Below are 26,840 nucleotides of genomic sequence, written 5' to 3'. Positions count from 1 at the left end.
TTTATAGATCGAGCCATTGACCTCCCCTGTCTTCCCCAGAAGAACCCCTTACATATTCAGCCTAAACAATAGAGACAATTGAAATGCAAACAATGACGGCTGTATCATTTATGAGGCTCTAGGGTTTCCATTTGAATGATGGTTTAAGACTTCTATTGTCAGTGTAAGCCCTTCTTACAATGCATGCCATTGCTCCAGCATTTAGCCAAATGGTGAATCAATGTTTTTGTTTTCAGCAGAAGCTTTTGCAGGCTTATCAGGCTTAACAATGAAACTGACAAATCAAAATAGGTAAAGCTCTTTTAAACAAATGATGCATGTGTTTGACTGCCAAAGTAGGATCTTGTCATGAATGCTGTTCTCAATTCAAAGACTTTCCTTAATTGACCCTTTGACCCAAGCTCTACTGGTCAAACATAGATTGGGGCGACGAAAAAATGGCTGAGCTCAGATATCCTGAGCAAACGGGACTATCTCTCTGATGATTTTTGTGATAACCCCATATTAACATATCTGAGGAGGCCATCTATGATAATGGACGTGTCTGTGTTTCTGCCAGTTTCTGCTGAATGTAGTGCTAAATTCAAAACAATTGAAGAAATATGCATGACAGGAGATGAGGAGAATATGGTCAGGCCAATAAATATCAGTCACAGCAAAGCCTGACAAGTAAGAAAGAGAAAAAGAGGCAGGCAGGGGTCATATCTTCCATACCCCAAGTGGCAAATCTGTGTAATTGTTATGTAGATAGCTTCAGTCAAACCTTTTGCATGAGTTTATTTGATGTAAGGAGGAACATCCTTCTTTATGCCTGTTTGCAAGTTCCTCTCCTATCAAAATGCCACGCGTCCGGTTCATTTTGCCTGCTATTTCTGCAAGACTTGACCCTAATACGTTACATTTTCCTGACAAGCGTCTCATCTTAGCTGGCTTATAAATGATTGTGCTCAAAACAGAAATGACGATTGCATTCAAATAATCAGGATGGTGTTAGGACTGTATAGAGTCATCACTTCAGCCTCTTGTATGTTTACTCCCAAAGATCTTTGAGTCACAAATGGTCACAACATAGGTTGTGGGCATGAGGATTTTCCCCTCCATAGAAATAGCCCAGCACTGTACACCCCCTCCACCCCACCCCCCTTGCCATCTGCCATCCCTGACCCTGTCATTCCATGGATAATGCATCTGAGTGAGCAGCGCGCAGCAGCCTCAGTTTACTGCCCGTGCTCTCCTATCACCCCATCACGTGTGTAAAGGAGATGGAGGTGGAGACGGGCAGTGCGGGCTGATGGATGAAAGGTATCCCAGGTGATGATGTGTACAGGAGCTCTCCTCTCCTTACAGTCATTGGAAACCAGCCTAAACACACACGCGCATGCACGCACACACCAACACACACACACACACACACACGCGCGCTGATATCAATTCAGGGCTACTGCAACGACAGCCCAATGAGAGAGTGGGAGGAGGGAGTGATAAAGAGAGAGTGAGAGAAGGGGGTGGGAGGGTGTGTGTGTGAGAGAGAGAGCCAGAGGAGGAGAGGGAGAAGGGGGGGATGGAAGGAGCTGTATGGGGCCGTGCTATTCTCTTCTCCCTGGATGTTGTTGCCTTTCCTTCATGGCTGTGTCCCTGCTTTGTGCGGCTGCCACCTTGTGTCACCGGGAGCAGGCAGCGCCACCGGCACACGGACCCGTCCTCAGCAGCCGTGGAGCTCGGGATGAATCGTCCCCGACAAAGGAGAGCCTTTGAGATGGCAGCAGTGTGCGCTTCTGCCCGGAGGGAGGAACGCATCAGACTTTCCCAGGCAAGCGGCAGCCTGCAGTGAGAGCCAGCCCTCCTCACCACTGCGTGTATGTGTGTGTGTGTGTATGTATGAGAGAGGGAGTGAGTGAGTGTGTGTGTCTGTGTGTGTGTGTGTGTGTGTGCGCGAGTGAGTGAGCGTGTATAATAGTGGTATGTGAGTGTGGATGTGCGGCACTCTCACTATAATCCTTCCTGGAGGAGAGAGGCTCTCCTCTCCACTGGACGACAAGGTAAGGAGGTGATGATGACTGATTAATTTTTTTGGTTCCTCTCTATTGATGTCTCCCTCCAGAGCCCCGTTTGCTCTCTGCACAGCGTGGGGGGGGGGGGGGGGGGGGGGGGGGGTGGTAGGTGTGTGTGTGGGGGGGGGGGGGGGTAGAAAAAAGGAAAAGCGGCTTAGCGTCATTGATGAAGAGCAGACTGGTGTGTGCTGTGTCGGTTTAGCCATCAGCGGTGGAGGAAGAGAGGAGAAGCTGTGAACACAATGCAGTAAGGCCAGGTGTTGATGTGGAAGAGGGTAGCTCCCCCCCCCTCTCTCTCTGTCCTCAACCTCTATTGCAAGGATGAGGATACAATAATCCTGATATGGTGAGCCCGTGTTTCTCAAGATGGAGCACAATTGACAAATAGACTGTGCCATTCCCATAGACACTAACTGTAGGCAGTGTGAACACAAGCTTCCTGTGTTGTTGTTTATTTGGCCAGTGTGTATTCTGGTGTGTGTGTGTGCAGGGCAGGCTGACTGCTCAGGTGACCCTACCAGTCTTACCAGTCATAATGAATGGATGCCTGAGGAATCCACTCCGCTACATACTGTAGAACACACTTCAGTCGATGGATGCTGAGGGTTTGGGAAACTCAGTAAGAGTGACAGGTGACAGATCAACGTTTACTTTCATCCCCGGCTCTTTAATAAGCTTGGTCTATGGGGGAGAACTTGCATGGAAGTAGGGCTGAACTGAGATCAGCCCCAGGATAATGACAGCATTCAGAATCGAGTAACCAGTTCAGTATTGTAGGATATAGACTCTTTATTTTGTCTGTTAGATCAGTGATTCTCAAATGGGGGTCCGGGGACCCCCAGGGGTCCGTGGCCCTTTGCCAGGCGGTCCGCGAAAAGTTTTCATTCTTTTTTTTATTTTATTTTTGCAAAAGCTTCATAGTTCAATGAAAATATGTTATGTTTTAAATCTAAAATGGTTCATCGATTACATTATAACCTATCAATTTAAAAGTCAAGCATGTTACCGTGGAAACAATTCAGCTTAGCCCAAAAGCACAAATCAGAATGAGGGGGTCCCCGGTATATTTTCTATCTTGTAAGCCAAGGGGGTCCTTGGCTGAAAAACATTTGAGAACCTCTGTGTTAGATGCTACAAATACCAGTGAAAATCCCTCTGAGGTGTCTGAAGCTGTGTTTCCATTACAGTTTTTCGCAAAATAATTGCGATATTTAGATTTTGCGCATTTCTGAGGGTAATGGAAACACGACTTGAGTTAGTCTTAAGTCTTGGTGCAATGCAATCAACATTTCATTCGTGCATTCGCCCCTCACAATCCTAACTGAGGCTGGCCCCAGATTTGACTCAGCTAAGAGTCATGTCTGCAGCAGTTATCCAGGTACAGCGCTAACGACCTGTCAGTGAAGCCTTGTTCTGAGACACTCTGAGTCAGCACATGTATAGATCCAGAGGCAGTCAACAACACAATAGGCTACATGCACAACTTTTTTACTTCCTGAAATTAGTACAGCTTCTTTATTTCCTGTCCTACACTATTGGATGAACTGATTAATCAGGTGTGCCTGATCATTGTTGTGACTGCAGCACACCTGACATTAATCAGTTCATCCAGTAGTGATGACAGGAAATAAAGAAGCTGTACTAATTTCAGGAAGTAGTGGAGTTGTGCATGTAGCCCATTGGGACATAGATCAGAGTGAAGGCAGTCAAAGCATGCTTGACGTTAACTCATCTGAACTGAGCTAGCTAGCTTAGTGGTTTTTGATTACGGGTGTTGTGTGATTCAGAAGTGTGTAGTTTTGATAATGGGATAACTAAGGCAAGTCGTGTGGCACAGCTAACTCTGACCAAAAGTACCATGTGTTTGTGTCTCAGGTTACTCATTTATATTCAAGGCGGATAGGGAGGGAGAGAGTAGAGGAGGTGACAGGTCTCTGTGGTGCGTGCATACTGCATACACACATAAACACACACACACACACACTGTGGTGCGTGCATACACACATAAACAGATACACACACACAATGTGGTGCGTGCATACACACATAGACACACACACACACTTGGGCATCTGTTTTGCTAAGGGCGATGTGTACACTCCTGGGTCCTCTCAAGTCATTAGTGTTTGTGGAGGCCCTCATGTCAGCCATCTTCCCTTCACGCTCGAGCACAATGCAGGACAAGTTGGCAGCACTCTCATATGCACTGGGACGCTGACGGGCAGAGAAGGGGACCACACAAACACACAGGTGTAGGTGGTAAGAAGGGGACCACACAAACACACAGGTGTAGGTGGTAAGAAGGGGACCACACAAACACACAGGTGTAGGTGGTAAGAAGGGGACCACACAAACACACAGGTGTAGGTGGTAAGAAGGGGACCACACAAACACACAGGTGTAGGTGGTAAGAAGGGGACCACACAAACACACAGGTGTAGGTGGACCACACAAACACACAGGTGTAGGTGGTAGACACAAACACACAGGTGTAGGTGGTAGATCATTGAGAAGGGGATCACACAAACACACAGGTGTAGGGGGTAGATCACACAAACACACAGGTGTAGGTGGACCACACAAACACACAGGTGTAGGTGGTGGACCACACAAACACACAGGTGTAGGTGGACCACACAAACACACAGGTGTAGGTGGTAGATCACACAAACACACAGGTGTAGGTGGACCACACAAACACACAGGTGTAGGTGGTGGACCACACAAACACACAGGTGTAGGTGGACCACACAAACACACAGGTGTAGGTGGTGGACCACACAAACACACAGGTGTAGGTGGTGGACCACACAAACACACAGGTGTAGGTGGTAAATCATTGTCACACACCCTGCTGTTCTCTTGATGGTTTTGTGTCAGAGTCCTGTCAGCCGAGGGACAGCACAGTGTGCATTAACAGCTTAGCGTAGCCACTGGCTATGAGAAGGATTAAAACAGGCTCGGAGTCCAGATCGGGACAGTGTGCCTTGAATGCCACTCTGGGCTGAAACAGGACCTGTGCTCACTGCTGGGTGACGGAGGAGGGCCGCTGAGTCGGCGCACATTGATATCGAGAGGGGATCAAGGTGTTGGAGGTTAAAAATGGCTGTCGCTTTGTGCCTGGGAGAGAAGCGCGCTAAGACCGAGGGTAAAGAAAATATAAATCAAAGCTTTCATAAGGACATGTGCGTACAGTAAAGCTCGCAATGAGGACCATTGCATCGATTCATTAGACCCAAGGGAGGAGTGTTGGGCTGGTTCCATTGGTCCAGCCTGATCATGATGCGTCACATTGTTCAAAGCACTTGTGAGCGCCGAGAGCATCTTTGATTAAACAGAGTGTGGGTCAGTGCTGCATTGTCTTTGGCCCTGGGTAACACGTACGGGTGAACACTACGTGAACAAGCCTGTGTCCTGGGTTAGGAGCAGTGCACTGCATGAGTTAGAGATGTGCTGTGTCCTGGGTTAGGAGCAGTGCACTGCATGAGTTAGAGATGTGCTGTGTCCCGGGTTAGGAGCAGTGCACTGCATGAGTTAGAGATGTGCTGTGTCCTGGGTTAGGAGCAGTGCACTGCATGAGTTAGAGATGTGCTGTGTCCTGGGTTAGGGGCAGTGCACTGCATGAGTTAGAGATGTGCTGTGTCCTGGGTTAGGAGCAGTGCACTGCATGAGTTAGAGATGTGCTGTGTCCTGGGTTAGGAGCAGTGCACTGCATGAGTTAGAGATGTGCTGTGTCCTGGGTTAGGGGCAGTGCACTGGATGAGTTAGAGATGTGCTGTGTCCTGGGTTAGGGGCAGTGCACTGGATGAGTTAGAGATGTGCTGTGTCCTGGGTTAGGAGCAGTGCACTGCATGAGTTAGAGATGTGCTGTTCTAGTGGTGTGTCAGCATCAACAGAACAGCCCCATAAAAGCCTTGGGACGTGAGAAGTGTTGCTTTTACAATGTCATTATGTTAAGGTGTTTTGGAGTGGACAGTGAGAGCGGCTGTGCAAAAAATAAAATATGCTGTGCAAATTGTGTTAGTCCGACCGGCAGGGGGACACAAACTAGTTTCCTCGTCCATTTCCTCTTCCTGATGATGGGAGACAGATCGATGTATGTTGTCTGTCAGCGCAGCGGCCCTGTCCTCAAATCCCCCCTTAGTGCGGCTTGTGTAGTGCAGAGCCAGCCAGCCGTCCAAGATGATGAAGAAATGAGGTCAAGTCTCCAGAGAGGCCTGACAACCACAACAGATAAGGGGAGTGTGACAAAGAAAGCAGGAGAAACATACATCATCAAGGCACTGACGACTCGCTCTGTGTCCACCTATTCAGCACATTTTCATTCTCTCTCTCTCTCCCTTGGTGTTGGGTCTCTCATTTCGTGTTTCCTCCTGTCAACATTAGCACAGAGTGATGTGCGCTCACGCTCTGCTGTCTGCCCTTGAAGAACTGACAGACATGGACATCAGATTTTACTATTCACTTCCAACCCTGCTGCTTTTCCCCGTTGAGAGCAGAAGAACGTGACAGGAAAGCTCTTCCCTTTCTCAGCGTCTCAGCGGCGCTGATGCCCCGCGTCTTCAAACCACTTCTGACTTACTTAGTCTTGGGAGATGCATACGATGCCCCGTCGCAAGTTACGTGACATTTGGAATACCCCAAGAGAGATGTCACTATCAGTGCTGTGTGAACGTGGCTCATCCCTGCTTAATGTCACATTTTACAGTCTGTAATGTCACAATGAAAGGCAGAATATGAACATAATCAGGGTATGTTATTATATTGCTATTGGCCTCTAACAGAGATATCATCCAGCTGTCATCTTTCACACACTTTCCTCACTCTAACTTCCTTTTGGCACTTTGTCCCATTTCAGTGCCACCCAGACTTTGCGCTTCATGAAGTATTTACTGAAACTAGTTCATAACATTCACTGCACGCGCCCTTGGGTATGCTCTACATAATGTAGCTTCCACTCCGGAGCACAGCCTTTATCAGAGATACACATTCATCGAGGAGGTTTGAGGATGTTGCTGTTTGACCACTTCAAAGATATCAACCAGCAGCAGCAGAGAAACCAGAACTGCATATCTTCTCCTGCACTATTCTCTCCGCTCCTGATGCTCCTTTGGATGTGAATAGCTCCTTTCCTTTCAAACACTAGTGGACACGTGGGAGTTAGACCCCCTGGTCTGGAACGGTGGTCTCCAAAGCCTCTGGGACACACTCAAATTCACTGATGAGATCACTTATGTATAGAATTGGTGATGTCACTCGAGCACTCAATGATAATGTCATCAGCAGGGATTAAAGTTCTCAGTCGCTATGACGGATTTCAGACAATTGGAGTCAGATATGAAATGTGAAAAGTACAAAAATTCAAGCCCCTACGGCTACGTATATTATTTTATTTCAATTTGTGTATTGTATTGAGTTTGAACAAAAGCTTTTATTTTGAGAAATTCTTTGCATAATGTCTATGTTGGAACCTATAACATACTGATTCAGCCTGGAACACAATTCATGCATCGTTACTGGGTGTTTCGGAACTTTAGAGTGAAATGAGTGTGCTATGTACACACTGTCTGCCTTTTTCTTACATGAAAACCTATGGGAAGCGACCGCACAGTGGCCTGAAAAAACTTTCAGTCAGAAGTTTTTTGTTGCTTTATTTTAATCCCTGCATCAGTGAGTGATGTCTTCAGTGATGATGTCACCAGATGATGTCATCATTGCTCGAGTGACATCACATCATTAGGTAATTAGGTCAATCATTAGATAATTATGGCAATTCATCGGCCCTAATTGCCTAATACACACACACACACACACACACACACACACACACACACACACACAGACAGACACACAGACCCTTCACATTCTTATTATTACGGAATACCCGTCCCTGTGTGGCTGGCCATTTTGTCAGGCCTCATCAATGAGTTGGCATGCAGCCAGCATGCAGCCTCTCTCTCTCCAGAAGGCTTTCATAGTCCACTTCAATCAGCTGATTATAATTCCACTCACCTGTGGGCTCCTCCACTCTGGAGCTCTCCGTGGTGCTGAACAGGGTGGGAATTACACAGAGGCCTCCATTGCCCCTACCTCTGCCCTGGGATCCCTAAGGCCACCTTGGCAGTGCCCTGCTACCAGCCTGCTACTGTCAGTTGTTTTGAAAGCGTCAGTGGTCTCAGTTTAATAGCCTGCCCTATGCAAAGGATGTGTAATTGGCTCATTTTAACACAGATTTCAGAAAAGTCGCTCTTCACGATGTCAATAGAGCAATTGGATAGCGCGGTGGCTCAGTGGTTAGTACTGTTGCCTCACAGCAAGAAGGTCCCAGGTCCTTTCTGTGTGGAGTTTGCATGTTCTCTCCGTGTTCGTGTGGGTTTTCTCCGGGTGCTCCGGTTTCCTCCCACCACCTAAAGACATGTATGTTAGGGTTAATACTCCTGTCAGTGCCCCTGACCAAGGCACTGGCAAAAATAACTGGAGTTGGTCCCCGGGCGCTGCACTGTGGCTGCCCACTGCTCCTAGTTCTAGGAAGGTTTCTAGTAGAGGATGGGTCAAATGCAGAGGATGAATTTCCCCATGGGGATAAATAAAGGATAACTTAACTTAACAATTGCCTTTGTGCCCTGGCCTTTGGCCTTGTGCCCTAAAAAAATATGGGCCGCCGAAGGCCAGATGGCCTTGCCCCTAAAACGATTCCCACCCTGGTGCTGAACCTGTCTTGAGTCATTTTGGCCACTAATTTACCATTTTTGCCCATTTAGTTGGCCCCAATTACCTAATTCAAAAATCTGTCTCCGTTAGGTCACCCACAGGGGTGCTCTTTACACTTCCTGAAAGATTCAGCCCAATCACACATAAAATGGCATAGCTGTGGCTGAACACTATTCTACTCACTCACACACAGACACTTTGCCTTCTTATTATTATAGGATAGGAAGGTTTGATTTTCACAAAGGGCCCCCGACCCTGCTTGCAGGTTGCAACCACTGTCGCGTGCGATAAGTGACTTTGCAGAGGTGCGTGCGGCTCCCTCAAATTACTTGTATCCTAAGTGCTTTGTCGTGCATGATACATCAGATCCGCTGACTTGCATGAAATATGTATGGAAGCAACGCGCGATTCCGTGTCATTGGACGTAGCTTATTACATCACTTGTCTTCTCCTATTGACAATCCTTCCATGTCTGCAGAGGTGAATTCAAAGAGAAAGCAGACATGTCCAGTGATGGAAGCATCAACTTAAATTATAAACACTGCTATTTGTGCCGTCCGCGCACGTCCAGCGCTTGTGTATCTTTTTCATGACCTCAGATGGTGTATGTCGTGTGTGTGTGTGTGTGTGTGTGTGTGTGTTGTGTGTGTGTGTGTGTGTGTGTGTGTGTGTTCACAAAGCACAATGAAGAGATGACCCCCCCCCCCCTGAGAGGCAAGGCAGTCTCATTACACTCAAAGGGCAAAACGGTCATCATAATGAAGCTGATAGAGGAGCGATCTCTAAGCGCTCACCAGCACCACCGCACTGCAGAGTCCACAAACAGCAATCTATGCCACTATGAAAGAGATGTAGCCCGGGCATGGTAATACAGCAGCTGGATTATGAAAGAGATGTAGCCCGGGCATGGTAATACAGCAGCTGGATTATGAAAGAGATGTAGCCCGGGCATGGTAATACAGCAGCTGGATTATGAAAGAGTTGTAGCCCGGGCATGGTAATTCAGCAGCTGGATTATGAAAGAGATGTAGCCCGGGCATGGTAATTCAGCAGCTGGATTATGAAAGAGATGTAGCCCGGGCATGGTAATTCAGCAGCTGGATTATGAAAGAGATGTAGCCCGGGCATGGTAATACAGCAGCTGGATTATGAAAGAGTTGTAGCCCGGGCATGGTAATTCAGCAGCTGGATTATGAAAGAGATGTAGCCCGGGCATGGTAATACAGCAGCTGGATTATGAAAGAGATGTAGCCCGGGCATGGTAATTCAGCAGCTGGATTATGAAAGAGTTGTAGCCCGGGCATGGTAATACAGCAGCTGGATTATGAAAGAGTAGCCCGGGCATGGTAATACAGCAGCTGGATTATGAAAGAGATGTAGCCCGGGCATGGTAATACAGCAGCTGGATTATGAAAGAGATGTAGCCCGGGCATGGTAATACAGCAGCTGGATTATGAAAGAGTTGTAGCCCGGGCATGGTAATTCAGCAGCTGGATTATGAAAGAGATGTAGCCCGGGCATGGTAATTCAGCAGCTGGATGATGCTTATTGGTTGCACTGACAAACACAAAAAGGGGATTAGCTCATATCCGTCTCCCACTCTCACCTCATTATTTGACACAAAATAAGCGTCTGGTGCGAGGGAGGGAGGGGGGATATGTTGAGGGAGGGGGGGCGGTCTGGTGCGAGGGAGGGAGGGGGGGTATGTTGAGGGAGGGGGGGCGGTCTGGTGCAAGGGAGGGAGCGGGGATATGTTGAGGGAGGGGGGGCGGTCTGGTGCGAGGGAGGGAGGGGGGATATGTTGTGTCCTCAAATGAGATCAGTGAAGGACTGAGAACACCATTACTAATCCTGCCAGCACAGGTACCAACTTGCACTCTCTACGTTTCTGAATGCCTGCCAAGAAAAAAGATGGAGGAGAAATCAGGGCAAATAGGAAAAATAAAAATCATTCAGCAGAGCTCAGCGCACTAACATCCAGCAAATGCAATATCTTTCTTATCTCTCGATCGCCTCCCACTCAGCCACAACTCCTGCTCGGGGTGATTTGAACAGGAGAGGGAGGCGAGCGTGCCCTGGCCTCTTCTGTCATGCCGTCTGTGGGAAACATATGGATCGACCGGTGGTTCCATAGCTGCGAGGCATGAGAGGCCTGGCCACTCTGCCAGGTGAAGCTGCATCCAATGGGGAGTGAATTGGGCTGCGTTTGTGTGGGTATAGGAGGAAGTCGTGAGGGAGGGAACATTGTGAGGAATTGGAATGAGCATTTTATTCATCATTTGTGCTTCTTTGACTTGACAGGTTTCTGCGTGAAACTGTATCCTGCACACAGCTGACTTGATCCTGCACACAGCTGACTGTATCCTGCACACAGCTGTGCTGTATTCTGCACACAGCTGACTTGATCCTGCACACAGCTGACTTGATCCTGCACACAGCTGACTGTATTCTGCACACAGCTGACTTGATCATGCACACAGCTGACTGTATCCTGCACACAGCTGACTTGATCCTGCACACAGCTGACTGTATTCTGCACACAGCTGACTTGATCATGCACACAGCTGACTTGATCCTGCACACAGCTGACTGTATTCTGCACACAGCTGACTTGATCATGCACACAGCTGACTTGATCCTGCACACAGCTGACTGTATCCTGCACACAGCTGACTTGATCCTGCACACAGCTGACTTGATCCTGCACACAGCTGACTGTATTCTGCACACAGCTGACTTGATCATGCACACAGCTGACTTGATCCTGCACACAGCTGACTGTATCCTGCACACAGCTGACTGTATCCTGCACACAGCTGACTTGATCCTGCACACAGCTGACTGTATCCTGCACACAGCTGACTTGATCATGCACACAGCTGACTGTATTCTGCACACAGCTGACTGTATCCTGCACACAGCTGACTTGATCCTGCACACAGCTGACTGTATTCTGCACACAGCTGACTTGATCATGCACACAGCTGACTTGATCATGCACACAGCTGACTGTATCCTGCACACAGCTGACTTGATCCTGCACACAGCTGACTGTATCCTGCACACAGCTGACTGTATGCTGCACACAGCTGACTTGATCATGCACACAGCTGACTTGATCATGCACACAGCTGACTTGATCCTGCACACAGCTGACTTGATCATGCACACAGCTGACTGTATCCTGCACACAGCTGACTTGATCCTGCACACAGCTGACTGTATCCTGCACACAGCTGACTGTATCCTGCAAACAGCTGACTTGATCATGCACACAGCTGACTTGATCATGCACACAGCTGACTGTATCCTGCACACAGCTGACTTGATCATGCACACAGCTGACTTGATCCTGCACACAGCTGACTGTATCCTGCACACAGCTGACTTGATCATGCACACAGCTGACTGTATCCTGCACACAGCTGACTTGATCATGCACACAGCTGACTGTATCCTGCACACAGCTGACTTGATCCTGCACACAGCTGACTTGATCCTGCATACAGCTGACTTGATCATGCACACAGCTGACTGTATCCTGCACACAACTGACTTGATCCTGCACACAGCTGACTTGATCCTGCACACAGCTGACTTGATCATGCACACAGCTGACTTGATCCTGCACACAGCTGTGCTGTGGAGGGAAATATGAATGTATAGCACGCTTGCAGAATGGCCTCATCCTCTTTGGCTTTTGATACCCTTGACAGCAGCTGGTGGAGTTTTGCTTCAGCACTTTGATAGATTCAAGACAAGCCACTGAGGCACAGGGTCAACTACCTTCAGTTTGGAAGGATGTGACCAGAAAGCGTGATTATGCACAGTGCAAGTTCAGCTCTGTGCATAATATACATGATCCAATGGGGCTTAGAAATCGATAGCATATTGTTATCAAGACTCTCATAAGCTTGGCGGATTCAGGGAGGTCAATATAAGGCCAGATGCATGTGATTAAAGCGTGTAAATCAATAATTGCCTCTACTTTTCAATTCATTTCCCCCGGGCATCAAATCAACAGAGAGCGTGTGTGTCTCTACTTGCTTCTAATAACACGGCGCTTCGTTTGTATTTCCAGATTCTTCAGAGAGGAAGAGTGGTCCAGAATGAATAATGAATACTGAGATATGTTCTATTCTCGGCTGTTTTGAGCAGACGAAGCTTGATAAAGTACCCCACCGCACGAAGCAGCCGTCCCGTTTGTGATGGTACCACCCTATTACCACTGCACTGGCAGTGGAGGACTGTAGCAGTCATGAGTAAATATTGATTGATCTGCTTGTACAGGATACACAAGCGCTGTGTGTCAATATTTGCTCGGGCAATGCCAACATGCACGTCCAACAGCTATCTAAGCAGATAGGCTCTCGCACAGTGGACAATGAGAAGAGCTGGCCGTCTGCTCGGCCAAGTCTGTTTTTCTCAGGCATTCAGACCGGGGTTAACAGTGTCCCTCTGCCTCCTCTTCATCCAGGTTTGTCTTGTACTGTCTAGCCCAACTCCTCTGCCTCCTCTTCATCCACGTTTGACTTGTACTGTCTAGCCCAACTCCTCTGCCTCCTCTTCATCCAGGTTTGTCTTGTACTGTCTACTCTACCCCAACTCCTCTGCCTCCTCTTCATCCACGTTTGACTTGTACTGGCTAGCCCAACTCCTCTGCCTCCTCTTCATCCAGGTTTGTCTTGTACTGTCTACTCTACCCCAACTTCTCTGCCTCCTCTTCATCCACGTTTGACTTGTACTGTCTAGCCCAACTCCTCTGCCTCCTCTTCATCCAGGTTTGTCTTGTACTGTCTACCCCAACTGCTCTGCCTCCTCTTCATCCACGTTTGACTTGTACTGTCTAGCCCAACTCCTCTGCCTCCTCTTCATCCAGGTTTGTCTTGTACTGTCTACCCCAACTGCTCTGCCTCCTCTTCATCCACGTTTGACTTGTACTGTCTAGCCCAACTCCTCTGCCTCCTCTTCATCCACGTTTGACTTTTACTGTCTAGCCCAACTCCTCTGCCTCCTCTTCATCCAGGTTTGTCTTGTACTGTCTAGCCCAACTCCTCTGCCTCCTCTTCATCCACCCCTGCCAGGCTGCCACCCGAGAGCCCTCGCACCATCATGTCCCTGTCACATGGAAGTAAAGTCCTTCCCAGCACCACATGGTGTGCCTATAGGGAGAGCACAGAGCCACGCGTTTATGCAACACTTAGCATATTAGCCTTGTGATTGAATTATCCTTGGAGGGGGACAAGTCTGTCCAAGCAGTGGTTCCCCCTCCCTCCCCCGTCTTTAATGAGGCAGGTTTAGCTGATGTGACCGGTGCGGCTGACTTCCGTTCTCCTCTGGTGATGTGGCGTGGTTAGTCACCGATGCAGCTCATAACAGGAGTCGTTGGTGCGCCGATTAGACCCGTGCTGGTGTGCGGGGCGGAGGTGGGGAGAGGAGAGGCTGCCCGGCGTGATTGCCTGCTGAGCACAGTGAGCAGCGGACGCCGGCGAAACCCATTTCCTCAACTCCCACCGTTTCACAGACTTCACAGTGCACAGTGGCGGGAGGTTCTATCCCATCTTCTGAGGGCACCCTTTAGGTCTCTGCATTGGTCATAACGTGAGACGTGAAGTTCTTTACAGCAGGCTTTGCACGTTATTCGGTTGCATTCTGCTGAAATAAAACACGTTGGTAATTAATTATATATGTTTTCTCTGTGCTGCGAATAGCATGCCCTCAATACCAAGAGCTGCATGAAATAGTAATAATACTAGACTTAAATGCCAGTGATTATCTCCCAGTACAGCTGTGCAGCAGAGGAAATGAGATGTAATGTATTTGATTATTTTCTTGAATGGGGAAATGAACATAGCACCAACCCAGTTAGTGGTTTGTCAAACATAGGGCAATCCATCCCTTCAATCAAGGGCATGCAAGCTATTTAATTAGAATGTGCTATGAAAGGGTTATAAAGGGGTTATGAAGGATAGCCTGCTGTAGCTTGTGTGTGTGTGTGTGTGTGTGTGTGTGTGTGTGTGTGTGTGTGTGTGTGTGTGTGTGTGTGTGTGTGTGTGTGTGTGTGTTTGTACTCCCACTAATGCACTGAAAGCCTGTGGGCACTAGCCAGGCCGGCCGCGTGCTCATCAGTAAAAGGGCACACAGAATGAATAGGCCTTAATTGAGCAGATATCCTTCATTACATATGCGCTTACAAATCCATCTCTCAGAGGCAACATGCACATCCAAGATATGGAACAACTTTTAGAGAAAGCATTTGAATATTTCCCCCCTCATGGCAGATTTCATTTTAATATACCTGAAAGTAAGCAGAAAGGAGAGTGCTTTGGTGGGTGTATCTCGGTAACGCTTTAGAATACAGCCCGCAAATAAGCATGTAACTAGAGGGTAACAAGATCTGTACTTATAGGCTAATTACGGGGTACCACACTGTACTTATAGTGTAACTACGGGGTCGCGGGCTGTATTCTGAAGCTGTGTCAATTCGCCCACACTTACATAGTAACTACAGTGTAACTACACGGGTGCGGGCTGTATTCTGAAGCTGTGTCAATACCCCCGCACTTACATAGTAACTATAGTGTAACTAGAGGTGCGCGGGCTGTATTCTAAAGCAGGGGACCAATTCTGTACTTATAGGCTAATTACGGGGTACCACACTGTACTTATAGTGTAACTATGGGGTAACAAGACTGTAGTTATAGTATAACTACGGAGTAACAAGACTGTAGTTATAGTATAACTACGGGGTAACAAGACTGTAATTATACTATAACTACAGTCTTGTTACCCCGTAGTTATACTATAACTACAGTCTTGTTACCCCGTAGTTATACTATAACTACAGTCCTGTTACCCCGTAGTTACACTATAAGTAGCCTACAGTGTGGTACCCCGTAATTAGCCTATAAGTACAGAATTGGTCCCCTGCTTTAGAATACAGCCCGTGCACCTCTAGTTACACTATAGTTACTATGTAAGTGCGGGGGTATTGACACAGCTTCAGAATACAGCCCGCACTCCTGTAGTTACACTGTAGTTACTATGTAAGTGTGGGCGAATTGACACAGCTTCAGAATACAGCCCGTGACCCCGTACCCTGTAAGTACATGTGTGGTACCCCGTAATTAGCCTATAAGTACAGATCTTGTTACCCTCTAGTTACAGTCTAAATTCACTCCTTGTACCCCGTAATTATACTATAACTACAGTGTGGTACGCCGTAATTAGCCTATAAGTACAGATCTTGTTACCCTCTAGTTACAGGCTAAATTCACTCCTTGTACCCCGTAGTTACATTATAAGTACAGTGTGGTACCCCGTAATTAGCCTATAAGTACAGATCTTGTTACCCAGTTACATGCTTATTTGCGGGCTGTATTCTAAAGCGTTACCTGTATCTCTTTAGTCAGTGTGGGCAGTAGGGAGTAGCTAGTGGTCTGTTATGCTCAAATGTCAAGATGATCATTTTTGAATATATGTGCTGTATGTGCCATTGTTACTCAGATGCAGTTTATTTGAGTGAATAAATGTCTCATGCAGGGGCGGCCATTTTGAAGTGGACAAGCTGTGGCTCTTGTGGACTTAAGGATGTTTCGCAAGAAGAAAAAGAAGAGGCCTGAGATATCAGCGCCGAAGAACTTTGAGCACCGTGTCCACACCTCGTTTGACGTCAAGCGCGGCTGCTTCGTGGGCCTGCCCAGCCAATGGCAAAGCCTGATAGAGAACCTGCGCAGGCCCAAACCCATGGTGGACCCTTCCAGGATCACAGAGGTGGAGCTGAGGCCAAAGAAGGTAAACCAGGGCTGACATTCAACTGTGTATTGATCCTTTCCTCTGACCTTTTCCTGAACTGATCCGCTAATGAGAGTAGCACACACACTATAATTAACCGTTTGTTTTAGCTCTGTCCAATTCAGCCTGGCCTCCAATTAACTATCACAATGAGTCATTATTGTAAAAGCTTAGCTTTAATGTCAGAAAAACAGGCCCATAAATGGGGAAGATAAACTGTTTGTTTTATATGATGCAGTGGATCCCTGCTGTCTCTCACAAAATGCCATACAGTGTAATCCTGTGATGCAATGGGGAAGGCCAAGGCTTGCTCCCGTCCCCTCCCTGTCATATTGCTTTCTTATCTATCAGAGGGCCAGGCTAATGACCCTGCTGTGTGTACACTGACTGTACAATGTTGAATCCTCGGAGGGCCGTAAGATTTATTACTCCATGCAGGCAATTAATAACGATCCACGGTGCCTTCCCACAGACGTCAGGCAGGGCGGATAAAAAGTGCAGGTACAGCAAAGGAAATGCCTGTGAGCGATGACGCCGGAAAAGCTCGGGATTTCTACGCTCTGTGGACCACGCTGTCGATGCCGTTTATGGCCCTCATAAAGAAAAAAGATGGAGAAAACACCAACCTTTTCGTGACTGCCTGGGTGTGATTGCTGCTGTGCAATATGAGCATCATCACGTCAGCTCTTCGCTCAGATTTATGCCTTTAATGGCATCATCAAGACGAGTCTGCTGTTCCACGAGAGACTTAGGCATTGCTAATACATTTCAGATATTTCTGTCACTTCAACTTTCAAAAAACATGTAAAAAAGGTGTCCAATACAGTTAGATTTAACATACAGAATTTCAAACAAATCAGGCCCTTTATCACAACGGATGCGGCTAAAGCCTATCTCCACTGTATGATCCTCTCTCACATAGACTACTGCTCCACTGTTTGGTCCTTCGCTGGTGTCACTGTGCTCAAACCCCTTGAACAGCTCTATAAAAAAGCCATCAAGGTGTTTGACAAAAAACCACAATCACATCATCACTGTGAAATCCTAGAGAAATATCAGCTCCTTAGCTTTAACAATTTTAGAACATTTAAAAGCACGTGTCTAATCTATAAATGTTTACACGGCTTGGCTCCTCCTCCTCTAGGGGAGTTCATTAGAAGGAAGAATAGAAATTTGAGCACAAGGGCAGCAGCTAGGGGGGACTGCGAAGTCCAAGCTAGAAAATCCACGTTCTCAAAAAACACCTGGTCGATCAATGGCAGCACTAGCTGGAACACACTTCCTATGGCTATTAGGGAAAGCCCCACTTTTGCGGCATTCAAAAGCCAGCTCAAAATATGGCTTAAAACAAACCAAATTTGTGAACACTAGCTTAATAGCTGCCTTCCAAATCTTCTTCTCTTCCTGCACTAGGCACTTCACCACTTAAGTGTAACACTTAAGAGAGAGTAGAGTAGCCTTCATATTGTTTCTATGTATTGTTATCTTGTAACCTGTCGAATGGAAGGTGTAGTATTCTTCTTTTAGCACTGACATGCTGCATGTACATCCTGTCTGTGTTTTGCTGTAATTTTGATGTCTGTAATGTGTGGTATCTCTTGCGATGACACGCTACAGGTATATCAGTTTGTTGCGTACATCCTGTCTGTGTTTTGCTGTAATTTTGATGTCTGTAATGCTGTGGTATCTTTTGCGATGACACGTTACATGTATATTTCAGTCTGTGCGTTGAATGAATGAAATGAGTGACTGTTTTGATATTTATTGGGGACAACGGATGTAAATTAGCATTAGCTAACTCCGGCATATTTACATGTTTTTGTATATAGAGGCTTCTGTATTTCTGAACATGTCCATTAATGTGCATTGTCCCGTCACAATAAACCAATAAAGAAAGAAAGAAAAGAAAAAAAAGAAAGAACAGGGCAGGAAGAAAATGGGAGGTGACAGCTGAATACAATGTTACTGTCGTCACAAACGTTATTATAGCGTCTTCTAACCAAGGCCCTTCTCGCCTGTCTCTCTGAGAGGTGCTACTGGGTCATGTGACCTCTACTTCCTGGACAGGTGTAATGGCACCAAACCGGAGAAATAGGAGAGGCTGTTGAGTGACTGTGAACTGAGCATGAATCTACCCAGAGACTGATTAATGAGCTAACACACATTCTCCCTTATAGATGCAACACTAGAAACTAGAGGCCGGCCGATACTGGATTTTTGGGGCCGATATCGATATTTGGGAGTAAAAACAAATCGATATCGATATATCGGTCAATATTCTTATATTTTATATATATACATTATATACACATTTTTTGCAATGACCCCTTGACAAAGATATGACTTGACATGACTTGAGATATGTAATGTACACTTTACACTTTAACAATAAACTTTATTGTCCAAAATTACATCAATGCACTGAAACTGTAGCCTTCACTGGGAATTTAATAATTATAAATAACTAGAAATACAAAAACAGAAATAGAACAAATATATATAACTTGAGTTAAGTTAATAAAAAGGATAAAATCTACACAAAATGCTGTCTATAACTTAAAAAAAAATAATCTGCAAACATATCGGCCGATACCAATATATCGGTGATCGGCCAATAATATCGACCTACCGATATATCGATTCGGTCGGGCTCTACCTAGAAACCCCTACTGTCAATGCATCTCAACGTTTGCATCACTGTTGTATGTCGGGGCAAGTTTAGGCCCTTTGCCTTTGCATGCTTAAGATGCTTTTACACGATTCAGATGTTATCACCTGAATTGTGCAACATTTTGTGCAACATTGGGGCAGTTCTGCAAACTGAATAGTTGTACCATCTTACTGTGTATCTTGAAGCATTTCGCTTTGTGTATATTGTCAGTGTAAGCCACTGTTACACTGTTGTTTCATGTCTTTGAAGAATGGCAACATTGTCCTTTACAGATTCTCAAATCTAAATTTAACTTGGCTCTAAGCAGCAATGATTCTTTCACCCTCATTATTCCTTTCAGCCTAAACTCCATGAGCTTTCTATAATATGATCATGGCATGTGCAATTTGATAAAGATAAACACCCTCTCCTCTTTCAGACTATTGTGCGTGGGACCATGATTGGTCACGGAGACTACATTTCAGCCATGATCAATGATATGAGCCGTCTGTCTGTGACCAGTTCCAACTCTCTGAGGAAGAGCAGCCCCTCGGCCAGGAAGAGGGCCCAGTCTCTGGGACGGCTGGGCGAGGTGAGGGAGGGCGACACCTACCAGTACGAGGGCCTGACCCAGGATGAGGAAGAGGAGGACGAGGACTCGGCTCAGCGGCACTGGAAGGACAAGACCAGGCACATCCACAGTGAGACCAACACCCCCTACTTGGGCATGAAGAAGAGCATCACCCTGCAGCCCAATGGGATCTTGCCCAGGGCCAAGTCCACCTACGAGGTCAGCGTCAACTCGCTGGAGGGACCGCTGCAACCGCCCCCACCCCAGAACTTCCAGGTGCCTAGTCATGGGGCTTATATGAGCGGAGAGGTGGGCACTATGCAAGAAAGGGTGGTATGGAGGAGAGATTTCCAGTTGCCCAGAGGGATCCCACCTAATCAGAGACCTATAGCGTGTTTCTATAGCCCGGCTATGACTGCTCAGCAGCCTCATGGCGATCAAGGGACGCACGCTACAGATCTACGCACCAATCTAGCACTGTACATGCACTCACAGAACAGCCCCGGGAGGCCTTACTCCTCCTATGACCTGAAGGTAAGGTTCTTTAAAAAAGTGCGTCAATAATACATTATTCATAGAAGACCCGCAGAATGCATATTTCAGCCAATGCTATGTGCATCATATTATCAAACTGCTCCGCATATTTTTACATTAAATCTGTATCCATAAAGTGTAAGCTGAAGTATTTCTTCTAGGGGATCAGCTTCGTGCTAAATGTGTAGAGAGGTGCTAAAGGTGTAGAGAGGTGCAGAGAAAGTTTGCTTTATCCCGCAGCAGATTGTTTCCCTTTATACTGTGACTTGAATTAGAGCTGTGGGGTCTTTTAGTTGATGCTACTGATAAAATATGAAATGTGAGTTTATGGTGCCAGTGAGGTTGTAAATGTTGAAAGATGGTGTGTTTGGCAAGATTTCAATGGGTGTCTATAGCGGCATCTTTACGTGGGGCATATCAGGTGAAGTGGATGCACACACTGTGAGAGTGAAGGACGTGATTTACATTAATTTATAAAGTAGGTCTTGGACCCCAGGCACGCGGCCAACTCTTTTAGCTTTCTCTCTCTCTTCCTGTTATCTTGCAGGCAGAGTCGGCTGTGAGGTACCACTCCGGCTTCCTGCCCACTGGCACCAGCAGTCCTCTGGTGAGTGGCCTCAGACCGCAAAGGACTGTGCGCTCCTCAGCTAGCTACACCTTGGGCCTGTCCCCTAACATGGGCCTGAGACCCAACGGGCCGGACCCCTTCATGAGACACTCTGGCTGCCCCAACCCTCCCTACCCCAGGCAGGACAGCCCGTCCCAGCCTCGACCCTCCCCTACAGGCTCACTGGCGACCAGTCCTCTAGGCACCTGCTCCCCTGCCTTCAGACCCTCGCAACACCCCTCGCCCAGACCTCCCCCAGACCCACCCAAGGTGACCCATGAACAGTTCAAGGCTGCCCTGCAGATGGTGGTGGATAAGGGAGACCCCCGGTCTTACCTGGAGAACTTTGTGAAGATAGGGGAGGGCTCGACGGGGGTGGTGTGTATCGCCAGAGAGAAGCACAGTGGCAGGCAGGTGGCGGTGAAGATGATGGACCTGCGGCGGCAGCAGAGGAGAGAGTTGTTGTTTAATGAGGTAGTATCCAACTATGTACACAATGACCCCCTGCAACCCTGACCTCACCACCTCAAAACTACACATAAAATCACTCAGAAATAAATCACCACACAATGCATGATCTATTATAACAGGATACATCTGACAGTGCTATCATCTCATGTCTGCTGTTGTTTGTAGCTCGGAAATGTACTTTTTCATTAGAAGCTATTGTAATCACTGTCACAGAACTTAAACCTGGTCACATTATTGGTTATGTCTGTCAACTTACGGTTTTATTTCGGATGTGTACATTGTGTGATGTAGGTGGTAATCATGAGGGACTACCAGCACAGGAACGTGGTGGAGATGTTTAAGTCAGCCCTGGTGGAGGAGGAACTGTGGGTTATCATGGAGTACCTGCAGGGTGGAGCACTAACCAACATTGTGTCTGAAACCAGGTATGGGAGCCCTAGACACTGAACTTCAGCTTCAAGCATAGAAAAATACTACAACCAACAGAAAATATGCTTCGTACTACTACCTCACAAGAAAGCTGGTTGTGGTGCATTCTGTCTAGTTATGAGATCATCTTTAATAACTAAATCAACCACAAGGGGGTAGTATGGTATTGACTGCTGAATCATGGGTGTTGATCCCAACATAGCAGACTCTCATTCAGCCTCCTCCCTCTCTCACATAAGACGGGAACATGCTCTCTCTGGAGAAAAACGATAATTCAATAACATAATCAAATTTGTTCATGTTGAAGTGACATGTGGAAAGTCAATTTTGGGGGCGAATGATTTAATTTTCCTGGTGGTGTCACCGTGTTCAATACTGCATGCATCAGAAATAAGGAAACTGTATGGATCAGCAGCAGGGAGGGGAAGCTGTCTGTATAAATTGTTCTTAGCTGTCAGTGTATTTTACACTATTAACAGATGGCTGGCTCAATCTCCATAGGATGACCCCAGAGTCAGACCTCTGGGCTCAGAGGGATGGAAAGATTCTTCTCAGGCCAGCTGACATGATGTAAAGTGAGACAGCTGTCACTGCCATTGCTAAGATCATCACTGTATTGACAGAACTGCCAGGAATGAGACTGCTTCGCTCCTTTGCTTTCTTTGACGACAATCTGCTTTCAAGTATTTTTTCAGTCAATAACTTCCTAAAATGGAAAAACAGGGTAATCGACCAAAGTTTTGTACCAAAGTATTTTTCTATTATAGTTTTACATATTTTTTCTCTTCAGAAATCTGGCATGAGGATCATGTGTGAAAGGATACAGGACTGTTAAATGAACACTTTCGATAAATCAAATGTTTTGTTGTTTGTTATTGGCTGTAATGTTGCTGATTCATGAATTTCAACTAATTCTACTATTGCATTGATTGTAAGTAGTGCCTGTTAAATGCCTCAATGTTAATGCCTCAATGTTAATGTAAAATGTAAATGTAAAATGTGTAAGTGTAAGACACATGCATGTGTGTGTGTGTGTGTGTGTGTGTGTGTGTGTGTGTGTGTGTGTGTGTGTGTGTGTGTGTGTGTGTGTGTGTGTGTGTGTGTGTGTGTGTGTGTGTTCTCCTACAGGCTGAGTGAAGAGCAGATCGCCACAGTGTGTGAGGCTGTTTTGCAGGCCCTGGCCTATCTCCACTCACAGGGAGTCATCCACAGGGACATCAAGAGTGACTCCATACTACTCACATTAGACGGAAGGGTAGAGTAACATATTACTTCCCATCTCTCAGTCTCTGTCTCTGTCTCTGTCTCTGTCTCTCTCTCTCTCTCTCTCTCTCTCTCTCTCTCTCTCTCTCTCTCTCATATTTGTGATGAGAAGCAGTAGCATCTTTAAGTGGTGTTTCTCTTGTCCCCCACAGATCAAGCTTTCAGACTTTGGCTTCTGTGCCCAGATCAGTAAAGACATCCCTAAGAGGAAGTCTCTGGTGGGGACGCCCTATTGGATGGCTCCTGAGGTCATCTCCAAATCACCATATGGCACCGAGGTGAGGAGGTGCATATTCAAATCCATGAGTGGCAATCTGTCGCCTACTGGGGATGTGTTGAATAATGATATTGTGGTATGGGTGCACCAGGTGGATGTTTGGTCTCTGGGAATCATGGTGGTGGAGATGGTGGACGGAGAGCCTCCTTACTTCAGTGAGACTCCTGTAGCAGCTATGAAGAGACTGAGGGACGAGCTGGCTCCTACTGTGCGAAATGTCAGCCAGGTACGTATGAGAAAAGATATAGAAGAACCTATTCTTTCTTTAAAGGTGCTCCACCTAGCATTTCTTTAACATCAATATACTGTATCATTATCAAATTAATTATAAAACCTGAGACCACGCTTGAGATGATTAGCCTCTATCTTACACCAGTGGCATTCTCAAAATTAATACTACATTTCCCATAAGCCCTATTGCTTCCTGATGCAAAGATGGTGTTGCAAGTTTCCTTGCATTTGTTTTGAAGAGCAAGAAAGACTAGAGTTGATAGTCATGAGACAGTCTGACAGCTAGTACCATTTTCCCTGAAGAACAGCACTCTGTTCCTGTTTTATGCCTTTTTCAATTCCCACCCAATAGAGAGCCGCAGGGATGACGTATTTTTGTAGGCTGAATGCGGAAGTCCCGAACTTCCTGGTTCTTCACTGTTTCTGTCTATGGGATTTTTGAATGGGTTTTTGGCGCGATGCTTCAAATAATGTCTGTGGGCAACGCAAGATTAATCAAACGCGAACCAAGGTTCAGCGGGATAATCTTCACACATGAGGAACACTTTCATGAGTTTTGTAGCGTAAATGCGAGCCCTAGAAGTAAAAAGCTCGAGCTAAGCTAATCCAGAACTACACACTGTCGCATAGGCTTCCACGTCACGTCAGCACTCAACCTGGACTGTTGTTGATGTGCACTGATTACCCCGGGCTGAACGGGGCTGAACCAGGTGAGGGAAAGATAATTTCCGTGTTCGTCCTTTGAGTGGTGACGTTATTGACGTATATATCCCCATCGACTCCAAAGTGTAGTCTCATTTAGCCGTTTGCTAGCTAGCCACCCTTTTAACGGCACATAAAAGCTTCAAAACTCATAAAAGTGGTCTTCATGTGTGAAGATGATGTTACTAAACACTGGTTCGCGTTTGATTAAGCCAGTGTTGCCCAGAGAGATTATTAGAAGCATCGCGCCAAAAACCCATTCAAAACTCCCATAGGCGAAAACTGTGAAGAACCAGGGCTGTTAGCATCGATGATTTCCGGACTCGTTACTGCGGCTCTCTATTCACCCATTTTGTGCCTAAAAGGACAGGAAGTAACACGGGTGCAAGCAAAACATTAACGAGGGCCCTGGGACTGGATCACCTAAATGGATGGGAATTTGGAAATTCCAAATTCCAAACCCTCATTGTTCTGTTTTCACCTGTGTTACTTCCTGCCTTTTAGATACAAAATTTGTGAATTGGGTGGGAAGTGAAAAAGGCGAATAACAATCTCCCTTTGTACAGCAAATCGGCAGATTTACCATAAAATCTGATCCTGTGGCACACAATGTAAAATGCAGGGTAGAGGCTGCCAATATTCTTGGCGATGTTTTCGTTAGCTTACAATAATTATGCTAATATCACAAAATTAATGTTGTGTAGGCTAATTGTCTTTGATGTTGAAATGCTACTCATTGCGCCTTCAGTATGTGCTCATTATGTGGTCCCCCTCTCCCCCAGATCTCTCCAGTGCTGAAGGACTTCCTGAACCGCATGCTGACCCGGGACCCGGTAGAGCGGGCCAGCGCCACCGACCTGCTGGAGCACCCCTTCCTGCTGCAGAGCGGCTCACCCCAGTGCCTGGTGCCACTGGTGGAGCAGTACCGCAAGCGCATGTCCCGCTGCTGACCCCCGACACCCACCTTCAGTCTCACCTATCCAGGCCTCGGACCGGGACCAGCACCCGGGTCCGACTCATCCAGCACCCACGCCAACGGGAGATCAGCTCCAAGGAGTAGACCCGGACAGCATGGTGCTGCCAGAGTGATGATGGCAGGACAGCGAGTTTGCTTGACAGACACAGCATGGGCTCGGACATGAGAGAAGCACTTTAGTAGTGAGTTACGGGCAGCATGCAAGCAGTATCCCTCACATCTCAACTCAGAGCTGACCTTTGATCCTGTAACATCCTGTGGGATTCCTCTCAACACAACACATGGGGCATATCAACTGATAGTGAAAAGTCAATATTCCATGTAATGAACATGCGCTAGATACACTGAAGATCCGTCATAGTGTTTATAGTGGGTACGATTGCTACCTGTGTGAAGCTTGTAAAGCTTGTCTTAGGCTCAAACACAGATCATTGTGACATTATTAAGAGGGGAGTGCTTAGATCAAGTTACTCTGCACACCCACACACTCGGCTGGGGAAACTGGACTACAACCTGGTCAGTGTACTCTTGACAATAGACTCTTTGCATGGCCAAACGGAGGCACACCTGGCCTGATGTGGATGCTTGAATATGTACAACACTGGAATATGAGAGACAAGCCTCCTTTATTACCATAACAAATGGGTAGATGAAGGCCCAGCTGCTACTATTGGGCTACTGGAAAATCACCAGAACCATTATTCCTCCTTTTCATATTTATTATTTCCCCCCCCCAAAAGGTGTTGTGGGTTGTTTGTATAATGTGAAGTTGCAAATAAGGTTTCATTATAAAGTATGGACTTGAAACATTAGCAGACAAATGAATAATGTAAATAAAAATGCTGAATATTAGGTCTATACCTGCTGATCCACTGCAGTTAGTTATGAGATGAATTCAAACTTTTATTTAATTCGATTTTGAAAGTGCGAGTTTAAACTTGTATGAGTGTGTGTCTGTGTGCACGTATGGGTGTGTGCGATCAGATGCCATCTCTGTTTTTGCGTCCGACGTCCCACTCGGTAATTGTGACTGACTTTTTAAATACCACAAGATGTGTGTTGCTCGTCCAGATGAGTATGAGTGTATTTGCATTGGTTTGCCTACAGTAGATAAAGCACACAGGCTTGGCATGTGATGCTGCAGGACGTCCACCAGCTGAGAACACTTTGCACATGGTCTTTGTAATCAGACGCGGATACACGTCCACATGTTTCATGTATTTGTATTTCTATGTGGAATCATTAATGAAAAAGAGAATAACACATTATTTTAATTTTGTATAAACCAATAAATAATGCATATTGAATCTCAGCTGAACACCAATTTGATATGAATTCATTGAATCAGAGCTGCCTCCCCCTTTCACAGCTGTGCACACAAACATGCACCCACACACAAAGACAGACACACGTGCACACACGCATGCATACAGATTATACACCGAGCCGCTGGCGTTTCGAAGTATTTATTCGATATTCAGTATGAATTATACAGTGCACAAGCATTCAGGTGTAGCAGAATACCTTTAAGCAAAAATACATACAATAATATATATATATCTAATAAACACAA

At 46.5% G+C, this 26,840-nt stretch overlaps 1 protein-coding gene across 1 annotated transcript; it reads left to right on the top strand.

Annotated features, from left to right (window-relative positions):
- Nucleotides 1–1,915: 1,915 nt before the first annotated feature.
- On the top strand, nucleotides 1,916–25,619 carry pak6 (p21 (RAC1) activated kinase 6). The gene is made up of 9 exons (XM_083632671.1): nucleotides 1,916–2,039; nucleotides 16,305–16,556; nucleotides 19,646–20,311; nucleotides 20,859–21,392; nucleotides 21,681–21,814; nucleotides 22,947–23,073; nucleotides 23,234–23,359; nucleotides 23,450–23,584; nucleotides 25,074–25,619. Exons 2-9 carry the CDS (start codon nucleotides 16,353–16,355, stop codon nucleotides 25,239–25,241), a joined length of 2,094 nt encoding a protein of 697 aa, XP_083488797.1. The 5' UTR covers nucleotides 1,916–2,039; nucleotides 16,305–16,352; the 3' UTR covers nucleotides 25,242–25,619.
- The last annotated feature ends 1,221 nt before the right edge of the window (nucleotides 25,620–26,840 follow it).

Source organism: Poromitra crassiceps, assembly GCF_964638095.1.
Source record: "Poromitra crassiceps genome assembly, chromosome: 3".
In the NCBI taxonomy this organism is placed as follows: Eukaryota; Metazoa; Chordata; class Actinopteri; order Beryciformes; family Melamphaidae; genus Poromitra; species Poromitra crassiceps.
Note: the sequence above shows the minus strand (reverse complement) of the source record. Positions and strands in the feature narration are given on the sequence as shown.

Excerpts from the sequence above, each read along its gene's own strand:
- pak6 (XM_083632671.1), top strand. The coding sequence starts at position 16,353 with ATGTTTCGCAAGAAGAAAAAGAAGAGGCCTGAGATATCAGCGCCGAAG. Across the intron at positions 20,312-20,858 it reads ACTCCTCCTATGACCTGAAG|GCAGAGTCGGCTGTGAGGTA; the intron begins GTAAGGTTCTTT and ends GTTATCTTGCAG. Across the intron at positions 23,360-23,449 it reads AATCACCATATGGCACCGAG|GTGGATGTTTGGTCTCTGGG; the intron begins GTGAGGAGGTGC and ends TGGGTGCACCAG.